The sequence below is a fragment of the Cottoperca gobio genome, chromosome 9 (genome assembly GCF_900634415.1).
Source record: "Cottoperca gobio chromosome 9, fCotGob3.1, whole genome shotgun sequence".
Classification (NCBI taxonomy): Eukaryota; Metazoa; Chordata; class Actinopteri; order Perciformes; family Bovichtidae; genus Cottoperca; species Cottoperca gobio.
This window is the reverse complement of record NC_041363.1, coordinates 29,664,469-29,689,174: the sequence shown is the minus strand read 5'-3', so window position 1 is coordinate 29,689,174 and position 24,706 is coordinate 29,664,469. Positions and strand designations below refer to the sequence as shown.

The following is a 24,706-nucleotide window of genomic DNA, read 5'->3' as shown; positions in this document are numbered from 1 at the left end:
GCAGACTACTTGCCTTTTGAATCACTTTATCCACCTGGGATCCAATGGGGGAGTAGAGGATCTTGGGATTTGTTGTCATCAAGTGAACCAGCAGTCCCAGATTCCTCTGTTCTTTGCTAGTGAATCCCAGAGAACTCATATTGCCCTGCTTCAAAGCCTCTGGCTCAATGATCCTGCAACAAGAGCCACAGATTAAAGGCCATTAACTTTACTGCCGAGTCACAGTACTTGGGAACTTGATACAAACACCAAAGAAAGTGAGGATTAAGCATTGTTAAAGACACATCAATGCAGTGCTTACACATCAGTCTAGTTTTGAGGATAATTCCAGTTTATTACAACTAAGGACTTATTTTTGTATAAAATATAAGCAATCATTTCATCAGTTGTAATTACAAAAAATTTTGGCAACAAGTTTGACAGTTTGTTTAACGCCGCAATAATCATGCATTATTACTAAAGTAATCCTATTTCCTTTTGCTTTTGGTTAATGTTGCGTTACTCTAACGTTATTGTATATTAATAACGTCAGCTAGCTATCCAGAGCCATAAATACCCCCATTGTAATATAGGCAACAGTATTTACTGTTAGAAATCCCCACAACGTGATTGACTACACACAGCTGACGATATATGTCGAGGATGAGCAAATGTAATTCCTGTTGAACCTCTGACACCCACTTTTTCTTATTTGTTTAGTCTACCTTGTTTAATGCTAGCTAATAGTTTCATAAAATCTAAAAATGTATATATATATATGTATATATATATATATATATATATATATATATATATATATGTATATATATATGTAGAAAGTCCATTTACAAAGTCATGTTTCAATTATGTGAGCACTGTTACATCAAAATGATGCTGCTATGAGTAAAATGTTTGATGTTGATTAGTGTGTTATCCTGTTATTATTGCTGCTGATATTAGCATTAATATTGTAGGGCACCATTTATCACTTCCACAAAGACGCCAGGCTAGGGATATGTGACCTCGTCTAACTTGAATCGACATGAAACTCAGATACGGTCTGCCTTTGACCATTCAACGTTCATTTGAAATGATTGATTAATGCAGGGGCTGGATCTTCTGAGTGCTCGTGTTTTTTGTCCTTTTGGATGTCTTTTAAGCCAGGGGTCTTCAATGTTTTTCGGGCCAAGGACCCCCAAACTGGTGTAGTGTGGTGCAGGGACGCCCTACTGTATATATGTACACAAGAGGCTTGAGGAGGTCTGTGCGACAGGGGGGGGGGGGGGGATTTATTTTAGTTCACCCCTCTCCTTTCCTCCACTCTGTCTCTGACTGTAGGTGTGTCACCGCCCTTTGCGAAGTACAGCAGAGGAGGGAATGTGAATGGCAAAGCAAAAACAAAAAACTGTAAAAAAAACATAAAACGTTTTTTTAATTGCTTTATCTACAACAATTTTGCGACCCCCCTGCAGTACCTCGGAACCCCTGTTAAAGACTTATGTTTTAAGCGATATCGTAGCTCTCAGCAGTTATTACTGTGAGTACAATGTTAATCTTATAGCTAGAAATTATGGTCAAAACAAAAAAGAACTGGGATCAAAGTTGCAGTAAAATGGAATTATCCTTTAAATTGTAAAGACAGATATCTGTACTTCGGAGCATTCATTCCACAACAACATAAAAAAAACGCTCTTCAAACAGAGCTATCATTTTGTCATTTTAGATTTCATCCCCTCGTTTGCCTCACCCACCTGTTGTGCCCACACAGAATTGGCTGCAATCCGGCCCACAGTTGTACAAAGGCTGAGAACTGAGAGTGAGGGTTCTCTGCTTCCTCCTTCACTTTCCCTTCTCCTGCTCCTCCATCTCCCTCTGCTTCTTCCTCCCCCTCTTCTCCAGGGATGTCAGTCGTGTTGGGGCCCCAGGTGGTAATGTTAAGGGGCCAAGTCATGTTTGTGGGGGAGGCTGAAGTTCGACCAGTACAGGCTCCTTTGGGAAGCAGGCGGGCCAGGCCAGAGAGCAGGTCCACGTCCTTAAGAAGCCTCTCTACTTCAGCCAGGTCCTTCAATAAGGCCCGGAGGTTGGACTGAGAAAGCGGAGCCAAGGAGTTGGGCTGTTCCAGGTGAAGCTGGTGGGATGAGAGTGGTATAGAGGAAGCAATGGTGGAGGGAGGGAGCTAGTTAGCAAATATAATATAATCCAAACTAGCTGATGTTAGTTAGATGAATAAATGTATTCACAGTTTTCTTTAAACATTTTAATTCAAGTTTTATACTAGAACTATTAGTCTTGAAAGTCTAAAAAGATACATTTCTTTTGTTATATCTTGTGTGAACAAGATCAATATGTTGTGGGTACAAGTTCATTTAATTGTCTCTACTATGCATCTTTACATCACATCAGGTGTACACAACTACTCAAGAAAACTTGATGATTGAAATCTAAATTTACTGCTCACTATAGAGGAAACTACAGTGCTATCTTTTATCGTGAAATAGTGAACAAGGGAGTGACCAAGAGCGCTGCATCTGACAGGCAGAAACAGATTGCAATGTTATTGCTCGGGGCAATTCCGCAACATCAGCGTACGTCCAGGCTCAGATTGTTACTATAAGTGTCTGACAACATTATGGAAAGGACCTTACAGAGACATACAACTTTTTTATTTACCTTTCCTTTCATCCCCTCTGTTTTTATTGTGTTGTCAAAGTTTGTTGTGTTGGAGTACACAAAAAGTAGTTTAGTGTTATCCAAATGTCAGTGTTGCTCAATGTCATGGCTGAATATTTACAATAACATAAAGATCGGATCAAGCTAAAGGATTTCTCGGCATTTAGAGCTGGTCAGTGGCAAAAATAAGAGCTTTTAGTCTACGTACATTGAAGGTGAGGAATTCCTCCGAGCGATCACATTGCAGCCCGTGTCGCGGTTGCAGCGATCTGCAGCAATTGTTTTTCTTTGTAGCTGATGAAAGCAGTAGATCTATAGCAAATGTGTCTTGTGTACCTTCTCAGTGACACTCTGTGTGTTGATCTGCTCTCTCAGCTCGAGGCTCATCAGCCTGAAGCGCTCTGACCTTTGACCCTCCCCTCCACTGCACACTGCGCTGAGATAGGCCTGCAGCTCGGGTCGCTGTTTCTCAGGCACCAACAGGATCTTACTGAGCTCACTGGCCTCGCCCTCCCCACAGGTGAGGCTCTCCAGCATGGCTCCAGTCAGCAGGACCCCCTGTGGAAGATTGAAGCAGTTCATTTGACGATGTCAGCATCTAATTACCCTTTACTCTAATTCTCACTTATCATTATTATTATTATTATGATTATTATTGTCCCCTATAAATATAATTTGAGCTCAGGTTTCAGATTAGCGCATATTTTCTGTCAGTATAATAACCTACATACTACACAGAGCCAGCCACAGAACACATGATGAAACTGTTTTCACAGGTAGTAAAGTGACTTTACTAGTGAAATGCATTAATTATATAGTCAATTCTTTGGAGTTGCTGTCTTTGTAATTTAACATTTGATCTTATGTAATGCCTTTCCTGTTTTTAACTTTATAACTTGGTAGTTTTGATATGCAAGGGTATTCTTAAAATAAACGTAGACGTTGTGCGACCATGTTGGAAGGCAAAAGTCGAAAGTAGGTTGAAAAGCTTTCTGTTATAGAGAGGGGCTGGACACCAGTTTGAGAGAGAAGTTCACACCTCTACACACCACTCCAGATTATCGGCCCGATCTCATCAGATCTAGCAAAACAGAGTTGGGCCGTGCCTACCCAGAGAGGACATTGTTTGCGGAACAAGGCGGAACGTAAATTATTAATAAAGTATTATTTGACCTCATCCCTCCTCTCCCCTCTGTCGTTGTCCTGTTTGTGAGCAGGGAAGTGTTGCAATGTTCAACTGCTGGAGAAATTTAATTATATAATTAATATTAAATATTGTCTTGACAACAGTATGACAAACTCTTGTCCATATTTATATATCACTTTGGTATCTAATAAACAAAAACCTTCCGTCACATGATATAAGGTGGTGGTGGTAACCTGCTTCTGCTCTCTTGCAGTAGGCTGGGACCTGAATGAACAAAGGGACACTTTGGCCAACTGCAATTCTAAAAGAAACAATATTTTTAATCCAGCCCTAAGTAAAAAAAAACATCAGTTTAAATCCTCAATTCAGTATTTTTTCAGTCACATTGGTGTTTTTGCTGCCAGACTCTCCTGTTAGTTTTGTTGCAAATGTTACAGGGGGAGTTTAATGACCTCATACAGTCCCAAGGTATAGCAGAGGTCTAATCAATCAATCAATCAATCAAACAAGTGTGTGGGTGTGCAGGGCTGGTCCACCCCTTTGCTCTCTTAGGCTGCTTGTGAGGTTGCACATGTACACCATGGCTCGACATAGCCTAAATCAGCAGATATACCTCCACCTCTTTCAGGGCCTGTTGGTTATTTCTCTGGTTTCCTGTGACTTCAGTGAGGCCTAAAGCCTGGGACATCAGCTGGAGCAGAGCCTGCCTGTGGGCTGCTTTTGTAGGGTCACGTAAAGCTTTGTGTATCAGACCTCCATCCAGACTGTGTACATCTCCCAGCAGCTTCTCCTAGGGGAGAAGGAGAGGACAGGCAATAAGGACATTACTGTTACGTGATGTGAAGTGTGTTCACTAAAACACATTGCAATAAAATACCAGTTAAAAGCTGAAATAATGAAAAGTCGTATGCCTGTTGTTTGGCATATAATTAGGTCATTTAATCAGCAATAGTGAAAGAAACATGCAAAAGCCATAAAAGGTATCCTTCACATTACCTTTGTTAGACTTTCTGTTAATTAATGTCAGCATGTACAGTATTGTATGTCTTTTCTAAATTTGGAGTGCATTGCCACCATATCAACGGGATGTTTATTCTCCAAAATATTTATTTAGTAGTACCCTCGCTCCATGGAGAAGATGACTTGAGTGAGAAATGAGTGAAAAATACTGGACAAAACTAGATTGTTGTCCAGGAAACAGATGATTCAACACGATCATCAGGATGTCTTTTATTCCTTTTAGTTGTAATGCTAAAGAGTGACTGTGTGTGAATTCCTGTGTAAAATAACTGCCTTTGTAAGACCTCATCGCAGTGTTTCCTTCTGCATGGTATGTTCCCTGCAAACTTTAAAATGTTACAAAAAGAAAATAATTACTGCCTCCACCACCCACTCAAGTTGCTGTTTTCAATCATGTCTGTCCAAAATGCCATCACTTCATCATTTGATCTTATAAGACATTTGTGTGAAATTGTAATAATTAGCTAATTAATTCTTGAGTTCTGGCCAAACAAAGATGTTTTGTGAGGTCACAGTGACCTTGGCCTTTGACCACCACATTCTAATCAGTTCATCAAGTCCAAGTGGATGTTTGTGAAGCTTGTATGTAAAAGGTTTCCAGAGGCACAATATTAGTTTCATGTAAAAATGTGTGTGCAGTGTTTTTTAGCAGTTTCTTTCTGCTTGTATACACTGCAGATAAATCAATTGAACTTATTCTAATCTCACTTATCCATCCAGCCATCGTCTACCGCTTATCCGGGGTCGTGTCGCGGGGGCAGCAGCTCCAGTTAGGAACCGCAATCTTCCCTTCTCCGGGCCACATGCTCCAGCTCCGGATTGGGGGATCCCGAGGCATTCCCAGGCCAGTGAGGAGATATAATCTCTCCACCGAGTCCTGGGTCTTCCCCGGGGTCTCCTCCCAGCTGGACGTGCCTGGAACACCTCCCTAGGGAGGCGCCCAGGTGGCATCCTTACTAGATGCCCGAACCACCTCAACTGGCTCCTTTCAACGAAAACCCATTTCGGCCACTTGTACCCGTGATCTCGTTCTTTTCGATCATGACCCAGCCTTCATGACCATAGGTGAGGGTAGGAACGAAGATCGACCGGTAGATCGAGAGCTTTGCCTTCTGGCTCAGCTCTCTTTTCGTCACAATGGTGCGGTAAAGCGACTGCAGTACCGCCCCCACTGCTCCGATTCTCCGGCCAATCTCTCGCTCCATCGTCCCCTCACTCGAGAACAAGACCCCGAGGTACTTGAACTCCTTCACTTGGGGTAAGGGCTTAATCCCTATCCGGAGTAGGCAATCCACCGTTTTCCTGCTGAGAGCCATGGCCTCAGATTTTGAGGTGCTGATCCTCATCCCAACCGCTTTACACTCAGCTGCGAACCGATCCAGTGACTGTTGAAGGTCACAGACCGATGATGCCATAAGGACCACATCATCTGCAAAGAGCAGCGATGAGATCCTCAGGCCACCGAACTGCAACCCCTCTCCTCCACACCTCGATATCCTGTCCATGAAAATCACGAACAGGATTGGTGATAAAGCGCAGCCGTGGCGGAGGCCAACATTCACTGGAAACGAGTCCGACTTACTGCCGGGTATCCGGACACAACTCTCGCTTTGGGCTTACAGGGATTGGATGGCCATCAGAAGTGACCCCCTCACCCCATACTCCCGCAGCACCTCTCACAGTATTACCCGGGGGACCCGGTCATACGCCTTCTCCAGATCCACAAAACACATGTAGACTGGATGGGCGTACTCCCAGGCCCCCTCCAGGATCCTTGAGAGAGTGAAGAGTTGGTCCGTTGTTCCACGACCAGGACGGAATCCGCATCTAATCTCACTTAGAATAATACAATTGAACAAACTCAATCCAGACTATTCTTCACATGACCTCTATGAAGTCACCATGATTGCTGCAATTTGTGATGTAACTAACTGCAGTTAACAGCAGTGGGCCAGCAAATAAACCTCACTACTACCAAGAACTGGACTTTGGTCTTCTGATATGTGGCACTGTGTTCTATGTGTGTGTTTAAGTGTGAGTCTGGGTGTATGATCTTACCTCCAGGTCATGAACTTTGCTGCTAGGTTTGTGTCTGCTGTCTTTTGCCCCCTGAATCCAACGTAGGGCCCCTCCTCCATCTCTGACAGATGTACCAAAGATAAGACTGTACACCTACAACACACACACACAGACACAGACACAGACACAGACACACACACACACACACATGAATGTAACAACAACGAATGCTGACCAGAATGCTAGTTTCTTTGGGTGGCAGATGTTCATTCATCTTGATTCTGTCTTGCTGGGATCAATGACATCATCAGAATAAAATTGTGTGTTCTGTCAGAATGTAAAGTAAAAGTGATACATGAAGAAAAACATCAATAAAGGTTTGTGAGGTTTTAAAGAAGTCGATGCAGTGTGCCTTCTCAAAATAAATGATCAAAACCTTTTAGAACACACATGGAGCAAGTCAAAAGCTCAATGCAAAACATGGTCATTCTTGGCGCAAAGATGATTGGTTTGGCACAAGGGACCTCAGTGTGTCCGAGGAAAATGGTAGTTTGTAGTGCAGAGCTGCATGTTATGCCACAAGTATGTACCAAAATCTAGCCCTTAATACTCAGTGAAAGGGAAATAAAGACACGACTAAGATAATTAAGGTATATGTATTTACAGAAATGTTTTTATTCTTTGCAGCACACATTTCCTGTTAATTCTTTCTCACTGACTTCCATAGTAAAATGAAGAGAATAGAAAGAGCATTCATATATTCATTGTTTATAAATCTATAATGTTTCAGGGTGACCTCTGACACTTTACGACTTCATTACTGGTTGCTTGTAATACTGGTGATTACTTAGGCATTCCATGTTACTACACAGTGTGAGCAGTGTGAGCAGCACTACTGAATGTGTAAACCTAACTCAATCAGATCTGACTGAGATATGGAATGGCAGAGAACATTTCAAGCATATTAACAGCCTCCTGCTGAAAAATATTTGTACCGTAATTAGACTTTCCTGTACATCCTTTTTGTAGTTTGTAGTGGATGTAGGGGTTTGTCTCTCTGGCACAGATGTTACTGAGTTACAGCAGCCTGAAATGACTGCTGCACAGATTATTTTAAAGGTCATCCTTTGGTTGATTTACTAAACATACTGCAATTACCATCATTCCTGCCAAATTCAGTGTTGAAGCATGGTTTCAGTTTAGTAATTTAACAACACTGATGATTGGAATTAGCTCAGCTGTAGTTTAGCCAGGGAAGTGTCAATGTTTATTTAAAGATTTTGTTTTATCAATGTGCGGAACACATGATCAGAATACATTGAAGCTCTATCAGACTCTTTACATTAATTTGACATGAATCTAACACGTCGTCTCATGCCTGACTAAGCACTCTGGTCGGGCTGGCCAATTTGGACCAAAAATCATATCTCGGTATTTTTAGGCTGAATGGCGATACACGATATAAGTCACATGGGAAATGTCACAACCACTTTTATTAAAACAGATATCATATGACATATGATATAAACTATGTTTGAGACAAATAATTGATTGCTTTCAATACATGCAACTGTATAATTAGAACAATTCCAGATCAAAATAATATGTTTTACTTATATCTGATAGGTCTGTTTGGCCCTATAACACATGGATTATCTTGGCGTCATCTTTGAAGAAATCTTGGCGTTATCTTTGATCAAGATCTGTCGTTTAACTCCCACATAAAACAAATCTCAAGGACTGCCTTCTTTCATCTACGTAACATTGCAAAAATAAGACACATCCTGTCTCAAAATGATGCAGAAAAACTAGTCCATGCATTTGTTACTTCAAGGCTGGATTACTGCAACTCATTGTTATCAGGTTGTCCCAAAAAGTCGCTTAAGACTCTTCAGTTGATCCAAAATGCAGTGGCACGTGTATTGACAAGAACAAGGAAACGGGATCATATTACTCCTGTATTAGCTGCTCTGCACTGGCTCCCGGTAAAATACACAATAGAATTCAAAATCCTTCTCCTGACTTACAAAGCAATTAATGGTCAGGCTCCAGCATATCTTAAAGATCTCATAGTACCTTATAAACCAACTAGAGCATTACGCTCCCAGACTGCAGGGTTACTTGTGGTTCCTAGAGTCCCTAAGAGTACAATGGGAGCCAGAGCCTTCAGCTATCAAGCTCCTCTCCAGTGGAACCAGCTTCCAGTTTGTGTTCGGGAGGCAGACACACTCTCCACATTTAAGAGTAGGCTAAAGACTTTCCTTTTTGATAAAGCTTATAGTTAGGGCTGGCTCAGGTTTGCCCTGGATCAGCCCCTAGTTATGCTGCTATAGGCTTAGACTGCCGGGGGACACCTCCCTGCTCTCTTACTTCTCTTCCTCTCTCCTCCCCTCCCTCCCCTCTCTTCTTCTCCCTCTCTATCTGTATGCATTTATGTAAATGTATGTTACTAACTCATCATCCGGGGTATCATCCCCGGAGTGTCTGTCTCTCATGTGGCAGGTTACCACTGATAAAGTTTACGTCAGGATCATGAATTGTGGCTGCGCCTGCTGCCCTGGTCCTGCTGGACACCGGGAAGCCTTTTTGACATTTTCCTGGATTCATCCATACTTTCTCTTTTTTTTTTCAACACAACATCATTTCTGTCAAATGTTGTATTTGTACTATGTTGTTTATCCTGTACACACGACATCTATTGCACGTCTGCCCGTCCTGGGAGAGGGATCCCTCCTCAGTTGCTCTCCCTGAGGTTTCTTCCATTTTTCCCCCTTTAATTTTGGGGTTTCTTTTAGGAAGTTTTTCCTTGTGCGATGCGAGGGTCTAAGGACAGAGGGTGTCGTAACCTGTACAGTCTGTAAAGCACACTGAGACAAATGTATAATTTGTGATATTGGGCTATACAAATACATTTGATTTGATTTGATTTGATAAGCAGCGAGAGAGTGTCACTTTTCTGATCAGCTTTCCATAAGCGCCGACTACTAAAGTAAAGTACGAGTGAATCACCTGTTTGAGGCTGACTGGAGTGTTGAGCAGCAGGCCCGACGTGGAGCTGGACAGGGAAAGGTTTGTGACCAGGAACTGCTGGAAAACAGACTGATTCTTCAACACACTGGCCAGGGTGAAGCCTACACACACACACACACACACACACACACACACACACACACACACACACACACACACAAACACACACACACAAATACACACACACACACACACAAATTCAGTTTTCTGAAAGTAAACATACTTTATTCACTAAACAACCTCTAACAATGGTCAGTCTTACATCTGCTAAAAACATTTGCTATGATTTTAGGAAAGAAAATAACATAAAAGGATAGGTTCACAAATTCTAAGTCAGAATTTAAGCATGTATTTTTTACAGAGGAGGAGAACTGTGTATGAAGGGATCTCATGGTCAGTATGCAGAAGAACAACCAGAAGTATTTCAGTGAACATATAGGGGCGGTTTCACGTTCAAGGTTTAAGCCTAATCCCAGACTAAAATGCCCATTTAGGCTGTTCTAGCTCTAAGCGACCTGCACAGACTCATTTTAAAATAGTTCTGGATTTAGCTTGTTCTGGATTAAACTAAACTGGTTGCAAGAGGGAGGATTAGAGCTACTCTAGGACTAAATTGAATCTTAAATTAATCCAACTGTTTGTTTGTGAGGCAGCATGGACCTTTATGGGCAGCATTTAATCCATTAAATTACTATGATGAAATAACCTTTTGAGACCGCTTTAGAATGTACAAAATAATATCTTTGCTTAAGCCTAGCCTTTCCTCCTCGTCTCAAAGAGGAAGGCCTTTACCCACTTCGCACCAAGTTTTGCTCACTTTCAGGTTTTTGGCAACTGGAACTTTTCATGGGGAAACTGGTGATTTGTGTGGCGTCAGTGAAGCAACTGTTTGTAGAATAGTTCACAAAGTCTGCAAGGCCATTTGCGAATTGAGGAGTATTTATATAAAGTTCCCTAATGCTGCTGCCCAAGCCAACTATAAAGTGCAGTTCTATGAATATGGCCACTTCCCAGGAGTGACTGGCTGCATAGATGGATGTCATGTTCCCATCAAGTGTCCATCAACTCCTGATGCTGAGGAGTACAGGAACCGTAATAACTGGTTTTCCATCAAGGTCCAGGGTGTATACAATCCTAATTTAGAGTTTCATTTAAACTTTTCTTGCATGGTCATCTTTGTTGTTCTCTGCTGATAGGTGATGGCATCATCTTCTCTCAGCGATTCTCCAGCAGATGTGGATGGCACACACTCCCTGTGCCCTGGCTCTTCCAGCCTGTTCAGATTCCTTTCCTCTGGGAATAGAACAGCGCCAGCCACTGTGCTTCACAGATCAGCAACATGAAAGCTGTGGGAAAAGATAGACTGACAGGGGACTATAATTACCTGACAACGTAACTAATTCACTTTCTGTGGTGTATTTACCATTAGTGCTCAGGTCTTCATCTGAACGTTCTACATGGTCATCGTCTGGTTTACCACCTAGAGGTTCTGGTGCTCTATAATTCCAGACAGCAAGTCACTGAATTCATTGGTTTTGTTAGTTCCTGGTGGTCCTCCACCAGTCTTACATCGCTCTCTTCTGGCCTCTGAGTTCAAGCTTTTTAAAGCCAGTTTAAGGTTCTTCCAGAGTCTATAATGGCAGATATAATTCTACATGTGATTTTGGAAAATATAAATTTGAAAAATATGAAATAATTATAGTATGGTTTTTACTTTCTATAGTTGGATGGTTGGACACAATTTGCTTTAGTAGTTTTTGGAACGTATTCTTTTTGCATCTGCCAGTCTTCTGTTACATCAGAATTGATGTTTTTGAATCCATTCCGGGTTTTCATGAGCACCATTACACCAACAGACTCTATAGTCTGCGGGAAATTCAGGCATCCAGTAGCTTAAAACATTTACACAATTAAACAATTACCCATCTACCCCCCCCCCCTCCCGCCATTACAAATGTACATTTCAAATAAGACTTAAGATAAAATAAAAAGTAAAATTAAGTGATAAAGTGATAAATGCTAGAAATACAATAAAACTGTTAGAAATAAAACGGTTATAAATACAAAGTGAAAGTGAAAGTACAGGCTGTTGTGATTTGAAATTGAATTGAATCTGAATCTGAATCTGAATCCCCCGGCCATCACTGAGAGGAGTTGTATAGTCTTATGGCCAGGGGGACAAAAGAGTTTGTGAGCCTGTCTGTGGAGCAGGATAGGGACAGCAGTCTGCCGCTGAACACGCTCCTCTGCTGGGTGAATGTGCTGTGCAGAGGGTGGTGGGCGTTGTCCAGGATGGATGACAGTTTATCAAGGGTCCTTCTCTCTGCTACTGTCACTAGGGAGTCCAGCTCTGTGCCCACTACAGAGCCAGCCCTCCTCACTAGTCTGTCCAGCCGCCCAGCATCACTCTTCTTACTGCTTCCTCCCCAACACACCACAGCATAGAAGAGAGCGCTGGCCACCACAGACTGGTAGAATATCAACAGTAGTTTTTTGCAGATTTTGAAGGACCTCAGCCTTCTCAGGAAGTACAGACGACTCTGCCCTTTCTTATGAAGAGTGTCCATATTTGCCGTCCAGTCGAGCTTGTCATCCAGCTGCAGGCCCAGATATTTGTAGGACCTGACCACCTCCACGTCGACCCCCTCGATGGACACAGGTTGCAGGTGTGGCCTGATCCTTCGGAAATCTACCATCATCTCCTTGGTCTTGGAGGTGTTCAGCTGCAGATGGTTCGACTTGGACCACCTCACAAAATCCTCCACCAGGCTCCTGTACTCCCCCTCTTGTCCATTCCTGACACAGCCAAAGATCACAGTGTCATCTGAGTATTTCTGCATGTGGCAGAGCTCAGAGTTGTGCTGGAAGTCAGAGGTGTAGATGGTGAACAAGACAGGGGAGAGTACCGTCCCCTGTGACGCTCGAGTGCTGCTGACCACAGTGTCGGACGTGCAGCCTTTCAGCCTGACGTACTGTGGTCTCTCTGTGAGGTAGTCTGTGATCCATCTCACCAGATGTGAGTCCACCCTCATCTCTGTTAGCTTAGCTCTCTGGAGTAGGGGCTGGATGGTGTTAAAGGCGCTGGAGAAATCAAAGAACATCATTCTCACCGCGCCACTCCCCTTGTCCAGATGAGAGTAAGCACTGTGCAACAGATTGAGGATGGAGTCATCCACACCCACCTTCGCCTGGTAAACGAACTGCAGAGGATCTTGTGCATGGCGGACCTGGGGTCTGAGGTGATGGAGCAACAGCCGCTGCATGGTCTTCATCATGTGTGAAGTCAGTGCAAGTCATCTGGTTCCCTAGGGTGTTTCTTTTTGGGGACAGGGATGAAACATGAAGTCTTCCAGAGAACTGGGACCCTCCCCAGCCGCAAGCTCAGGTTGAACATACACTGATGGGGCTTCCCGAGTTCAGCAGAACAGGCCTTTAGCATCCTTGGACACACTCTTCTTCCTGTTAAGAATGTCCTTGACATTGCTGGTGATCCAAGGTTTGTTGTTAGGGAAGCAGCGTACAGTTTTTATGGGAACCACAACATCCATACAGAAGTTCAGGTAGTCAGTGATACAGTGCGACACTCCCTCAATGTCCTCACCATGTGGCTCTTGCAGGACGCTCCAGTCAGTAGACTCAAAACAGTCTCTCAGAGCCTCCTCTGCCTCCGGAGACCACTTCCTAAAGGAACGTGTGGATGTAGGTTGTGTCTGGATCCTTGGTTTGTATTGTGGTTTCATTTCATTGTATTGTGGTTCTTTTATGCAAGAGACTTGAATGTTTTAGATTAACTAGTCCGCATTAAGGTCTATTCATGGATTAAACTAAGCTCTGTCTGTGAAACCGCCCCATAGACATAAGAGTATTGCTGTAAAACAGACTTAAAAAAAAAAGTGAACCTATCCTTTGATGTGGCTCACAGATCTGCTCAGTTCAATGGGAACACGATACATTCAGAATGATCAGATTGAAGTAATTGAATGTATATGGTAGCCATTGATTTAATATTTGGAAATAAATGTCTAAATAAGTGTTTCTTTCATGAAGGATATTAGGATTATCATCTCTGTTTTGTTTTAGAGTCTGGATATGCCCTTAAGTGGATGATTAGAAAGGGAGCATAGAGATAGATGTTCTTCTTTTCCATTTATCTTAAAGATAATCTTAAAGTGGCAATACACAACATTTTGGCTTTATCTTAAAGTACATGCCCCGTTGACGGAGGAGGCAAAGAAGGCAAAGAGGGAGAGTGATAAAAACAGTTATTTCTACTAAGCTAGATGAGTAAGTAACAAAACTAAGTTTTACTACTACCGGGTGTTTTACTCTGCCTTTATCATAGCAGCACTGAGATCGGGGTTTGTAGTTCCAATTGGGATTCTAACTACAACATCTTACAACATTTAATGCATTCTTTTCTGGGCATTATGTACATCTGTGCCTGAATACATTTGTGTTTTTTATCTATGTATTATTTGTGTTGTCCCTTTAAATACACAGCCTGTTGTTACACCATATGTCTAAATACTGCATAACAAACTTCACTATTTTTTTCTACATTTTCTAAATCTAAAAAAAAATGTGCAGCGTTTGAGTTTGTTTACAATAAGAACACTTCTTCAAAAAGAATTTAAAAAGAAAGAGTGACATTTTTAAGAGCAGAAGGACCAATGAAATGGCATTTTCTTCTGTACCAGCTCTCCACCAACTCTCCTCTGTATAAAGGAATACAAACCATTTATTTAACAAACCAACATGACTGAAATTAGGTCAGTTAGGAGTCATAACGTCGGTCACTAAAGCAGATATGTTCTATGTCCCAACATATTTTAGGAATATGATGCATGACTTAAAATGATAAAGTAGTAATTCCTGGGCCACTCACATTTCAACAGTGCCAATTCTTGTCCGACCTCACCTAAAGACTGTATCAACACTTTGCACAGCATTAGAGGGAAATATAGTCTTCAGAAAAATAATAATAAAAAAAATAATTGCAAACCGCTGCAAAACCAGTGATGTATAACTGTGTACCACAGATTGCAGATTTTCTCAACACTTCAGCAGTGATTTCACTTTTGTGCCGATGATCATTAGATGACAGGAACCTGGAAGAGGTAGACATCTTACAAACACATTAGGTAAAGCGTGGCTATATATCAAACCTTGACTGGTGTTGAAGTTGTGGTCCGGTGGAAAAGGGGTTGAGCTGAGACTCTCCAGGTGCTGCTGCAGGGTCTCAAGTTCTTGACCTAAACCAGGCCGGTCAGACATGAAGAGGCGGTTCTGTTCAACCACTTCACTGATCCGCGCCAGCAGCTGGGTCACACTAACGGAGGAAAGAGGGAGTGACACAGTGAGTGACGTGGTGGCAAAAGGAAGAAGAGAGGATAGGCAGGATATTAATAGTGTGACAGGAGAAAAAATTTATGAATGTATTTATGAAGCTTCTCAGAATTCCTCCTAGGAATCACATTGAAAGTTAAACTACAACTAAAACCAGTATTTAGCATATAGACAAAATGAATACAATCCATCAGCACCTCCAAAGTTAATAAATTAGTAAGGGTGTCACGATTTAGATACTAAATAAAAATGTATCAAAATGAGCTTTCAATTTTGATCATCGGAATTAAAACCAGGATCTTCGAGTTTCCCAGTATTTATTTCTCTCCACCCTGCCTAGTTTTGTGCGTTCAAAGAAAACACAATACTCACAGCAACACAACCCAGTTTACCGGAGCATGCAGCTCAAAGACACCACAGTGTAGCTTACCACGGCCACTGCTGGAGATGATGGAGGAACAACAGAAGTGGAGAATCCTCCTGCTTCCCTGAAGTCACCGTGTGGGAACACTTTGCCTTCACCATGAATTATGTAAACAAAGTGACGTTGACAGAAAAACTACAGTTCAGGACCTCGTGGTGTTTGGAAGGTGAGGAAACTCCAGCTGTTGTTGTAAAATACCCCTTCAGCCATCTCGTGTTTTTGTTTTGTTTTTGTGTTTAGTTTGTTCCCTGTTTAAATAACTTATTGTTATTGCATTTTAAATAAATTATTTAAATTTGACCATATGGTGTTAGTGTGGTACATTCCCACAGATAGTTGTCAGGGCACAAACAATAGCAGAGCCGTCAGTGCTGGAAAGAAACGTTTGAATGGAATCAAAATTTGAATCGTGACCTTAAAATCGAAAGTCAAATTGAATTGTGGATTTGGAGAAACGTTCCACCTCTTCTCAGAATCAGAATCAGAAATCCTTTATTAGTCTCACAATGGGAATATTTACCCATGCAGTACATGTTGAGATGAGTTTCCAGAATTGATCAATCATCAATTGGCCTGATGATGATCATCAAAATATTTACGATTCATCTTCTGGGGATCACAAATGTCATGGGAATTTCATTTAATTCAATGGGAATCCATATTATAATTGTTGTGATTGTTGTGAATTGTCTCGACTGAATTAATGGACGTTCAATAGACTGAAATTGCCATCCGTAAAGCCATTCCGCTAGCATGGCTAACAATCCTCATCACAAAGAAATAAAAATGCAGAGACAATGCATAATCCTATACAAAACAAAGTGATAACAAAAAACAAGTTTCTAGGTGGACACTAAAAACTGACTAAGCATATTCTCACTGGGTGCAAAGTGAGCCTCTCCCATGGTCGCTGGAGACACAATTAAGGGCTCAAGAGCCTGGCACGACACTGGAAAGCAAGAGAACAACATACAATGCCATTCCACCCAGAATAACCAACGATCCCTCCGAGAGTAGTTGAGACTGATAAGTGATTGCTGTCAAAAATCTACTCACGTGGAGTTCTTGTACTGCAGGAAACCAAATTCATCCCTTTGTCCATCTGGGCACAGCGACTGCATGATGGGAATGATGCCAGCTGAGGTGAGTGGGGCTGCGCTGTAAAAGGCTGGATATGAGGGAAGAATAACAGGGTAGAACGGACAAAAAGAGAATAGACAAAACCAGAGACAAAGGAAGAGGAGGTGTCAGAGGTATACAATAAAATACAGAGGATACAGGTGTAAAAAAATAGGAGAATGAGGACCAAACAGGACAATGAGGATGAAAAAGCAGTGGAAGAGATTCTGTGTTAGAGTCGGAAAGAAAGAAAGATGTCAGATGAGCAGCTTCTGGCCAGAGAGGCTCCTACATGTCAATTCTGAATACATAGGCCTTTCAGCACTTTCTTCCACAATAATGGCCCATGACATTTTCCCTCATCAGTCTATAAATGCTGGCTGGACAAGCTCTCAACCTGAGAAAAAAAGAGAAACTTCAGCTCTTGCCAGTAGCCCAATGTTTCCATGGTTACTGTGCTGCTGAAGCTTGTCTGGGTGTGTGGATCCTGTACATTTGGCCACATAAACACTTCTTATTATCCTCCAGGATACTCTCTCTCTCATATCATCCATATTATCCACCTATTCATTTCTGAGAAATGGAAGGCGGGTGCACAAATACATCTACAAACGTAACAGGTGTATAAAGAACTAACTAATGATTGACAGTAGTATAAAACACAGTTGTAATGATATACGGTATGTCTTTATGTTTTATATAAATAGACATGGCGATGTTGAAAGCTCCTGCAGAAATTGAGTAAGTGGACCTTTAGTTAAGACATATTTGTCCTTCAAGCTTTTCATACGTGTTGAAGACAGCATGTGCGGATTTGTTCATGTTGTAAAAGTTGAAATTGTGAAATGTACCTCTAAAGACATACTGTGTTGCCTAGATACAAGCGATGCAATGCATCAGACAGCACCTTGTATTACCTGAGTTACCTGATCCATACTGAGCTGCTGTTTTCCGTTGCCTCTCAAGTCCATTGTGACAGGTTGGTTTCAACATTCAAGTTATTAAAGTTGAGCAATGTAAAATAATGGCTCACAGAAGCTGCACTCACACATCTGCTGTTAAACCTCAGGAGGACTAAAGAGAGTGTTAGTATAGCAGAAGTTAGAGACACCTTCATCTTTAGTCAAATCCAAACCCAGATTGGGGTTTAGGCTTTTAATACAGTGTTGTTTTATAGCAATAAAGTGGTCAAGCAATCAATTACAAAGTGATAATTCAATGATATATAACCTCACAGTGTGTTGGAACGGAGGTGGCTCTGTGAGGTACTGGGAACTATTGACATGAAGTAGGTAAATGTATTCAGTTCATTGAAATCTGTCCTCTCTGACCAGCAAGCTGCGAATAAAGGTCACCAAGCCAAGGTGTTGAATACAGGTTATCCATCATTCATTTAAGAGACAGCATTAGCTGCACAAGCCGCTGTATTGAACAATAACTACATGGAATTAACAATAATTACATGGAATGAACAGCAATTCATTACATTAAGACAGTTGTTTTCACAGACAAAGTCACAACAACCATAGAAGTGCCTTGTATAATTCAGCACATTCAGAATTCAGTGAAGGCCTTTTGTGAAAAAATGCTAAAATAAATATTAAAGACTAGATGTGTTAGGGCTCAGTATTAGGTGAACATATAGTAAACACACAGACAGAGAAACACACCCTGATTCATTTAACTAAGGAATCTAAATGTGTATCATGTCAGAGGATTGTACTACGAAGCAGGACTTGGGGTTACAAGGTAACTTTAGATTTAACCCTGTCTTCAGTCTTACGACGGTGGTTCACTTCCTGCCGGGGTAGAAAAGAGATCAACGCCAATAAAAGCACCCAAATAAACAGGCTTATTATATATATCACTGCCCCACTGGGCACAAGTAGATCTGACTATAATTACATTTGTGTATCCCATTAAGTTAATGTGTTGCTTTGATGTACTCTTATGGAATAAGAATATGAGATACTTTATTCACCTCCTTGGGGAAATTATGGCTTGTATGACAATATTTAGCCTTGTTCTTTCAGCTGCAGCCCTGGCAGTGTGAAGCTAAATATAAATCATAATTCAAAGCAGTAAATAGGTTGACTTTCCTATCTTATATCACCCACAGCATACATAAAAATACACTGAGCAAAGTAACACAGGGCAAATGTATACAGTGTGTGGCTCTGTTAGCACACGACTCCGACGTATCATATAATAAATATTCACTTATTTGCAACAACTTCTTGAGCTGTTCGTTGCCGTTCCAAGTCGGATTTGTGCGCTTACAGTCACAGAGACTGTGATGTATACTGTAGCTGATTATAAGATATGAAAGTAAGCCTGTTTACCGCTTTGAATTTTGTTTTTTAAATGTTTTTTTTATTTGCTCCTAAATCCGTTTCCTACCATCGAGGTTGCTGCACATTCACGGCATGTTTGAATGATGAATAAAATATCTTATATTCTTATTCCATCAGAGTAAATCTAAGCAACACATTAATAATATAAAACACAAATGTTAATTTAATACACAGCTGTCCTTCCTGTACTTGGCAGTTGCATATGTGTTACTTTTAGCTAAATTATGTGTTGAACTTATTCGTATTTGTCTAAAGGCCCTGTCACACATATCTGTATGGCAGAAACGTATGCTGGAGTATATGAAAATAAGTCCAAATATAATATACAGATACGCATGTCTAACTTATTGATAGGGTATCACTTATTTATACAAAATGTATCAGACGAATACCCAACGAATGCATAACGTATACAAAAATATGGCGTATACAAAAGAAACTCCGAGGATGATAACCCTGATGCTGTGTTAGTAACATACATTTACATAAATGCATACAGATAGAGAGGGAGAAGAAGAGGGAGGGGAGGAGAGAGGAAGAGAAGGAGAGCAGGGAGGTGTCCCCCGGCAGTCTAAGCCTATAGCAGCATAACTAGGGGCTGATCCAAGGCAAACCTGAGCCAGCCCTAACTATAAACTTTATCAAAAAGGAAAGTCTTTAGCCTGCTCATGTGGGTGTCTGCCTCCCAAACGCTAACTGGAAGCTGGTTCCACTGGAGAGGAGCTTGATAGCTGAAGGCTCTGGCTCCCATTGTACTCTTAGAGACTCTACAAGTAACGCTGCAGTCTGGGAGCGCAATGCTCTAGTTGGTTTATAAGGTACTATGAGATCTTTAAGATATGCTGGAGCCTGACCATTAATTGCTTTGTAAATCAGGAGAAGGATTTTGAATTATATTCTGTATTTTACCGGGAGCCAGTGCAGAGCAGCTAATACAGGAGTAATATGATGCCGCTGCATTTTGGATCAACTGAAGAGTCTTAAGCGACTATTTGGGACAACCTGATAACAATGACTTGCAGTAATCCAGCCTTCAAGTAACAAATACATTGACTAGTTTTTCTGCATCATTTTGAGACAGGATGTGCAATGTCACGTAGATGAAAGAAGGCAGTCCTTGATATTTATTTGAGTTAAAAGCCAGTTCCTGATCAAAGATAACGCCAAGATTCCTTACTGTGGTGCTGGAGGCCAAACTAATGCCATCCAGAGCTTCTGTGTCATTAAAAAATGCATTTCGGAGGTGTTTAGGGCCAAGTATAATAACTTCAGTTTTGTCTGTGTTTAACATCAAAAAGTTGCAGGACATCGGAGTTTTTATGTCCTTAAGGCATGCTTGAAGTTTAGACAATTGATTGGGTTCGTCTGGTTTAATTGATAGATATAATTGGGTATCATCCGCATAACAATGAAAGTTTATAGAGTGGTTCCTTATAATATTGCCCAAAGGAAGCATATATAAGGGGAATAGAATCAGTCCAAGTACAGAACCCTGCGGAACTCCAAGACTGACTTTGGCTGTCATGGAGGATTTATCGTTAACACATACAAATTGAGATCGCTCAGATAAATAGGACTTGAACTAGCGTAGTGCGCCAATATAATGTTCCAGTCTCTGTAGTAGAATGTCATGATCAAGAGTGTCGAAAGCAGCACTGAGGTCTAACAAGACAAGAACAGAGACAAGTCCTTTGTCTGATGCCATTAGAAGGTCATTGGTAACTTTCACCAGTGCCGTCTCTGTGCTATGATGAACTCTAAATCCAGATTGAAAAACCTCAAATAAACTATTATTATGTAAAACATTACACAACTGTTTTGCAACTGCTTTCTTAAGGATCTTAGTGAGAAAGGGAAGGTTAGATATGGGTCTATAGTTGGCTAACACCTCTGAATCAAGACTAGGCTTTTTAAGAAGTGGTTTTATTACAGCTACTTTAAAGGATTGTGGTATGGAGACAGGTTGCTCATATTTAATAACGAGGTGTTAATTAAGGGTAAAACTTCTTTAAACAGTTTAGTTGGAATCGGGTCTCAAAGACAGGTTGATGGCTTAGACGATGAGATTGTTGAAGTTAGTTGGTTAAGGTTGATTGGAGTAAAACAGTCTAGATATATTTCAGGAGTTACAGATGTTTTTGAAATTCCGGAGATTGAAGTTAAGTCACGTTACGTTTTTGCCATATGGATATGTGTGACAGGGCCTTAATATTGTAGGTTGCTCTTCATTTGTGAAATATGTTTTTCTGCCGATTGTACATTTGTCCATGTTTGCAATTAGTCATACGCTGCAAACCCCGGCCCTTTCATGTGAACACGCTCATAGCCTGACTAGCCAGACTGAGAGACCCTCACTCACCGAGGTGATAACCACTGTCGTAGAACCGCTTAGCGGGATCGCGTTTGTTAGGGTTAGTGAAGCCAGATGACACAAAGATATCCTGAGTATGTTGAGCTCACTTCGTAGTACAGAGCCCAGTTGTGAGGATAGAATGAAGTAATGATGAAACTTACACACTGGTCCATCCAACAAATGCACAGGACAGATAGAATCACAGACGGAAAAGAGAAACAAAGACAGAACAGCAAAAAACAAGGTGGAAAAAGGTGGAAAAACAAAGACAAAAAGCATACATTTAAAATGTCTGCAACAATGGCTGCAAGCAAAAGTAAGCGGACCGACAACAAACTAAAATATGAGAAATCAACTAAGGACAGAACAACACAATATTAAAAAGTGAAGAAAGGACACAAAAGTTACAGCTCATGGTGAGAGGCAAATCACATATTTGTAAGAGCAGCAGATTAGAAATATGTGTTTATGTGTATGTGTGTGCAAGCAGATCTAGGCAAATTTGAGTCAGCATTAGTGTTCACTTTCTACTGTATATTTACAACATAATGTAAGTTAATGTGGATGCAAGGACAGAAGACATCTTTCTAACATCAGTATACCTGTGCAGTACGCCACCATTCAACCCCTCAACCCTACCTCCCCTCACTCCTTCAAACAGCTGTTCATATAACACATATTTACTCTTTTCCTCATAACTTTTTTGAGACCCTCGCTGTTGGAGATACTGAGAGGATATTGGTACCAATCTTCTTAGCATAATGTACCTTAAAAGCAAACTTAACAAATGACCTATCTTTGTGGCGGTGCAACCACCAGCTGAAGAAACACTGTTGACAGTTTTTTGTTTTCCTGACCCAAAAATGAGCTTTGACTGTCTGTGTGGTATTTTGATGGAAAATAATTTCATGAGCAAAATTTATGATTGACATTATGTTTTAAACGCATACGGATCAAAGTTATAAACGGGACATATATCTTGATCTGATGGTGTTCCAGAAGATAGGAGAACGTATTTGATGGGTTTTATCTTTAGGCAGCTACTTTGCTATATGTTTTGCAAACCGGATGTCTATCGTCGGATATCCCCCCGTTCGTTTTTTGGAATATCCAAAGTAGTCCCACACTGCTGATTTTAATTTCTTTTTTGGCGGGGGATGAAGATTGGTATCAGCCTCACTGCTCTCTGTGTCACGGCCATTTCTCCGTCTCCGCTGCAATGTGTGCGGGAAGTTGATGAGTCTGAGGTCTGAGGTTGCATTTTCTTTTCAATACCGCCAATACGCAAATGTAGATGGTATGATAACCGTCAACTACCGTGATAGGGGTATCCGTAACCCTAATCGGCCGATCGTACCACTCTCTGCAGAGCCTTTGGGTTCTGCTAGGTGCTGCTGACATAGCAGGCGGAGATGTTTCCTGACAATATGCTATACTCTCCACTGTGAAGGTTTAGAATGTTTTGATTGTCTTAAATATCTGCAGCAGTCGGATGTGACTGGGACTTTTTCCAGGATGTTTTTGTGGACTGACCATGTCAGGTCCTCAGTGATGTGGATCCGGAGGTACTTAAAGTGGTTCCCCTGTCCGCTCTGGTTCCTTCGATCTTAAGAGGGGAGTAGTTTCTCTCCTGCTGCTTCCCAAAATCCGCAATCAGCTCCTTAGTTTAGCAGACATTCAGTGAAGAGAACTTGTCATAACACCACCGTGTCAGATTTTACACCTCGACTCAGTAGGCCTCATCCGGCCTAACATACTGTAGCGGTGTCGTCAGCAAACTTGATGAATGAATGTACAGAAAGTAAAGACCGTGTAACACCAAGCCGATTATCCGCCATCAGTCAATATCGGGCCGTTGTTGTCCCGCACCTTTAGGCTCTGCCAACAGTCACTGCCGCCAATTCAGCATGTTAATTGGCAGCGGAGACTGTCGGCAAAATAAATCACTCTGATTGGCTGTTCAGCTTCTGCAAATCAGTGCACGAGAAGAGAAACGTACGTGAGGAAAACAAAACAACTAAAATGAAGAGGGCACACAGAGAGGCTCTTTAGATTTTTCATCTTTGTTTCATCTGATCATTCACACAAGTGGATATTTTCAGAACAACATGGTAATCTGGAATGAAGCTAAGTGGTGATAAAGAGTGATTTGAAAATGGTCGGCAAATGCTGCTTTGTTTTATTGTGTGTCATAACAACGGCTTGTATATTTAAAGTCAGGTCTTCCGGTTGACCTTTTCTAAAGACAAATACAGACTACCGCCATCAGCTGTTATGGATGGCAGGCGCAGAACATACGCGCCAGCTGGCCATTGGCTGGAGTCTTTGCGGTGTGTCCAATTGCAACTTTTTGGGCAAAACGCAGTCAACGTGATGCGATGCAACAGTCAGCTCTGTCGCCACTAGTTCTTTAATGTCAGTTTGGTGTTGTTGCGGTGCTCCCTTGTTGATTGATCTGCCTGTCAGAAGTCCATGACCCAATTGCACAAGGTGGGTCCAAGGTGCATGGGCTTGGTAATGAGCCTGGCGGGGACTATGGTGTTGAATTAGGGTTGGGCAATTATGTCATTTTAATTTCAATTATGTTTTTAGCTTCCATCAACAAGATAACCAAGATTTAACAATTATTCTTGTTTTATATAGATATTTTTATTTTGCTCTCAAATTGCACCAGATTGATTAATTGAACCTTAAAATGTTCTTTTCTAAATACATGAGGTTTCCAGAGTCAATAAATGAAATATATTATTATTATTATTACTCTGAAAGAGCTACGGGACCAGTGATTTATCTGGTTGGCTGAGCTTTAATAATAACCACAACCTGTGGCCTGTATCCGTATTCACCCAGAAATGTTGCCCTTTATGCTGCTACACATACGACTCAGGAACAGCAGATGAGCTTGCTCTGACTACTTTGTGTTTGTCATTGTACTTGTGCAATTAAAATAGACCCCTTCATCTTTTTACAGGATAATCGTGAATATCTTCCACTTGTGCTAGTGGTTGAAGAAGTATTTATATATTTACCTAGGTAAAAGTAGCAATACCACACTCTGAAAATACTCTAGAGGTATGGAATAATTATAGGCTAAATTTACTTAAATTTAAAGAGTTTTACCATTACTTATGATGTTTTTGGATAAATATTATTGCTGCCGTTATGTGTATGTTGCATTTTACTGGTGTAAATCCTCTCTGGGAACCATCACCTTATCGTGGTGGAGAGGTTTGTGTGTCCCTATG

At 41.3% G+C, this 24,706-nt stretch overlaps 1 protein-coding gene across 1 annotated transcript in view; it reads right to left on the bottom strand.

Annotated features, from left to right (window-relative positions):
* abca2 (ATP-binding cassette, sub-family A (ABC1), member 2) overlaps nucleotides 1-24,706 on the bottom strand; it is a 96,852-nt gene that overhangs the window by 54,989 nt on the left and 17,157 nt on the right. Inside the window, 8 exon segments of the mRNA XM_029440234.1 lie at nucleotides 14-173; nucleotides 1,731-2,107; nucleotides 2,986-3,207; nucleotides 4,410-4,586; nucleotides 6,875-6,988; nucleotides 9,845-9,966; nucleotides 15,031-15,194; nucleotides 16,692-16,803. Of these exon segments, the coding sequence (XP_029296094.1) occupies nucleotides 14-173; nucleotides 1,731-2,107; nucleotides 2,986-3,207; nucleotides 4,410-4,586; nucleotides 6,875-6,988; nucleotides 9,845-9,966; nucleotides 15,031-15,194; nucleotides 16,692-16,803 (1,448 nt within the window).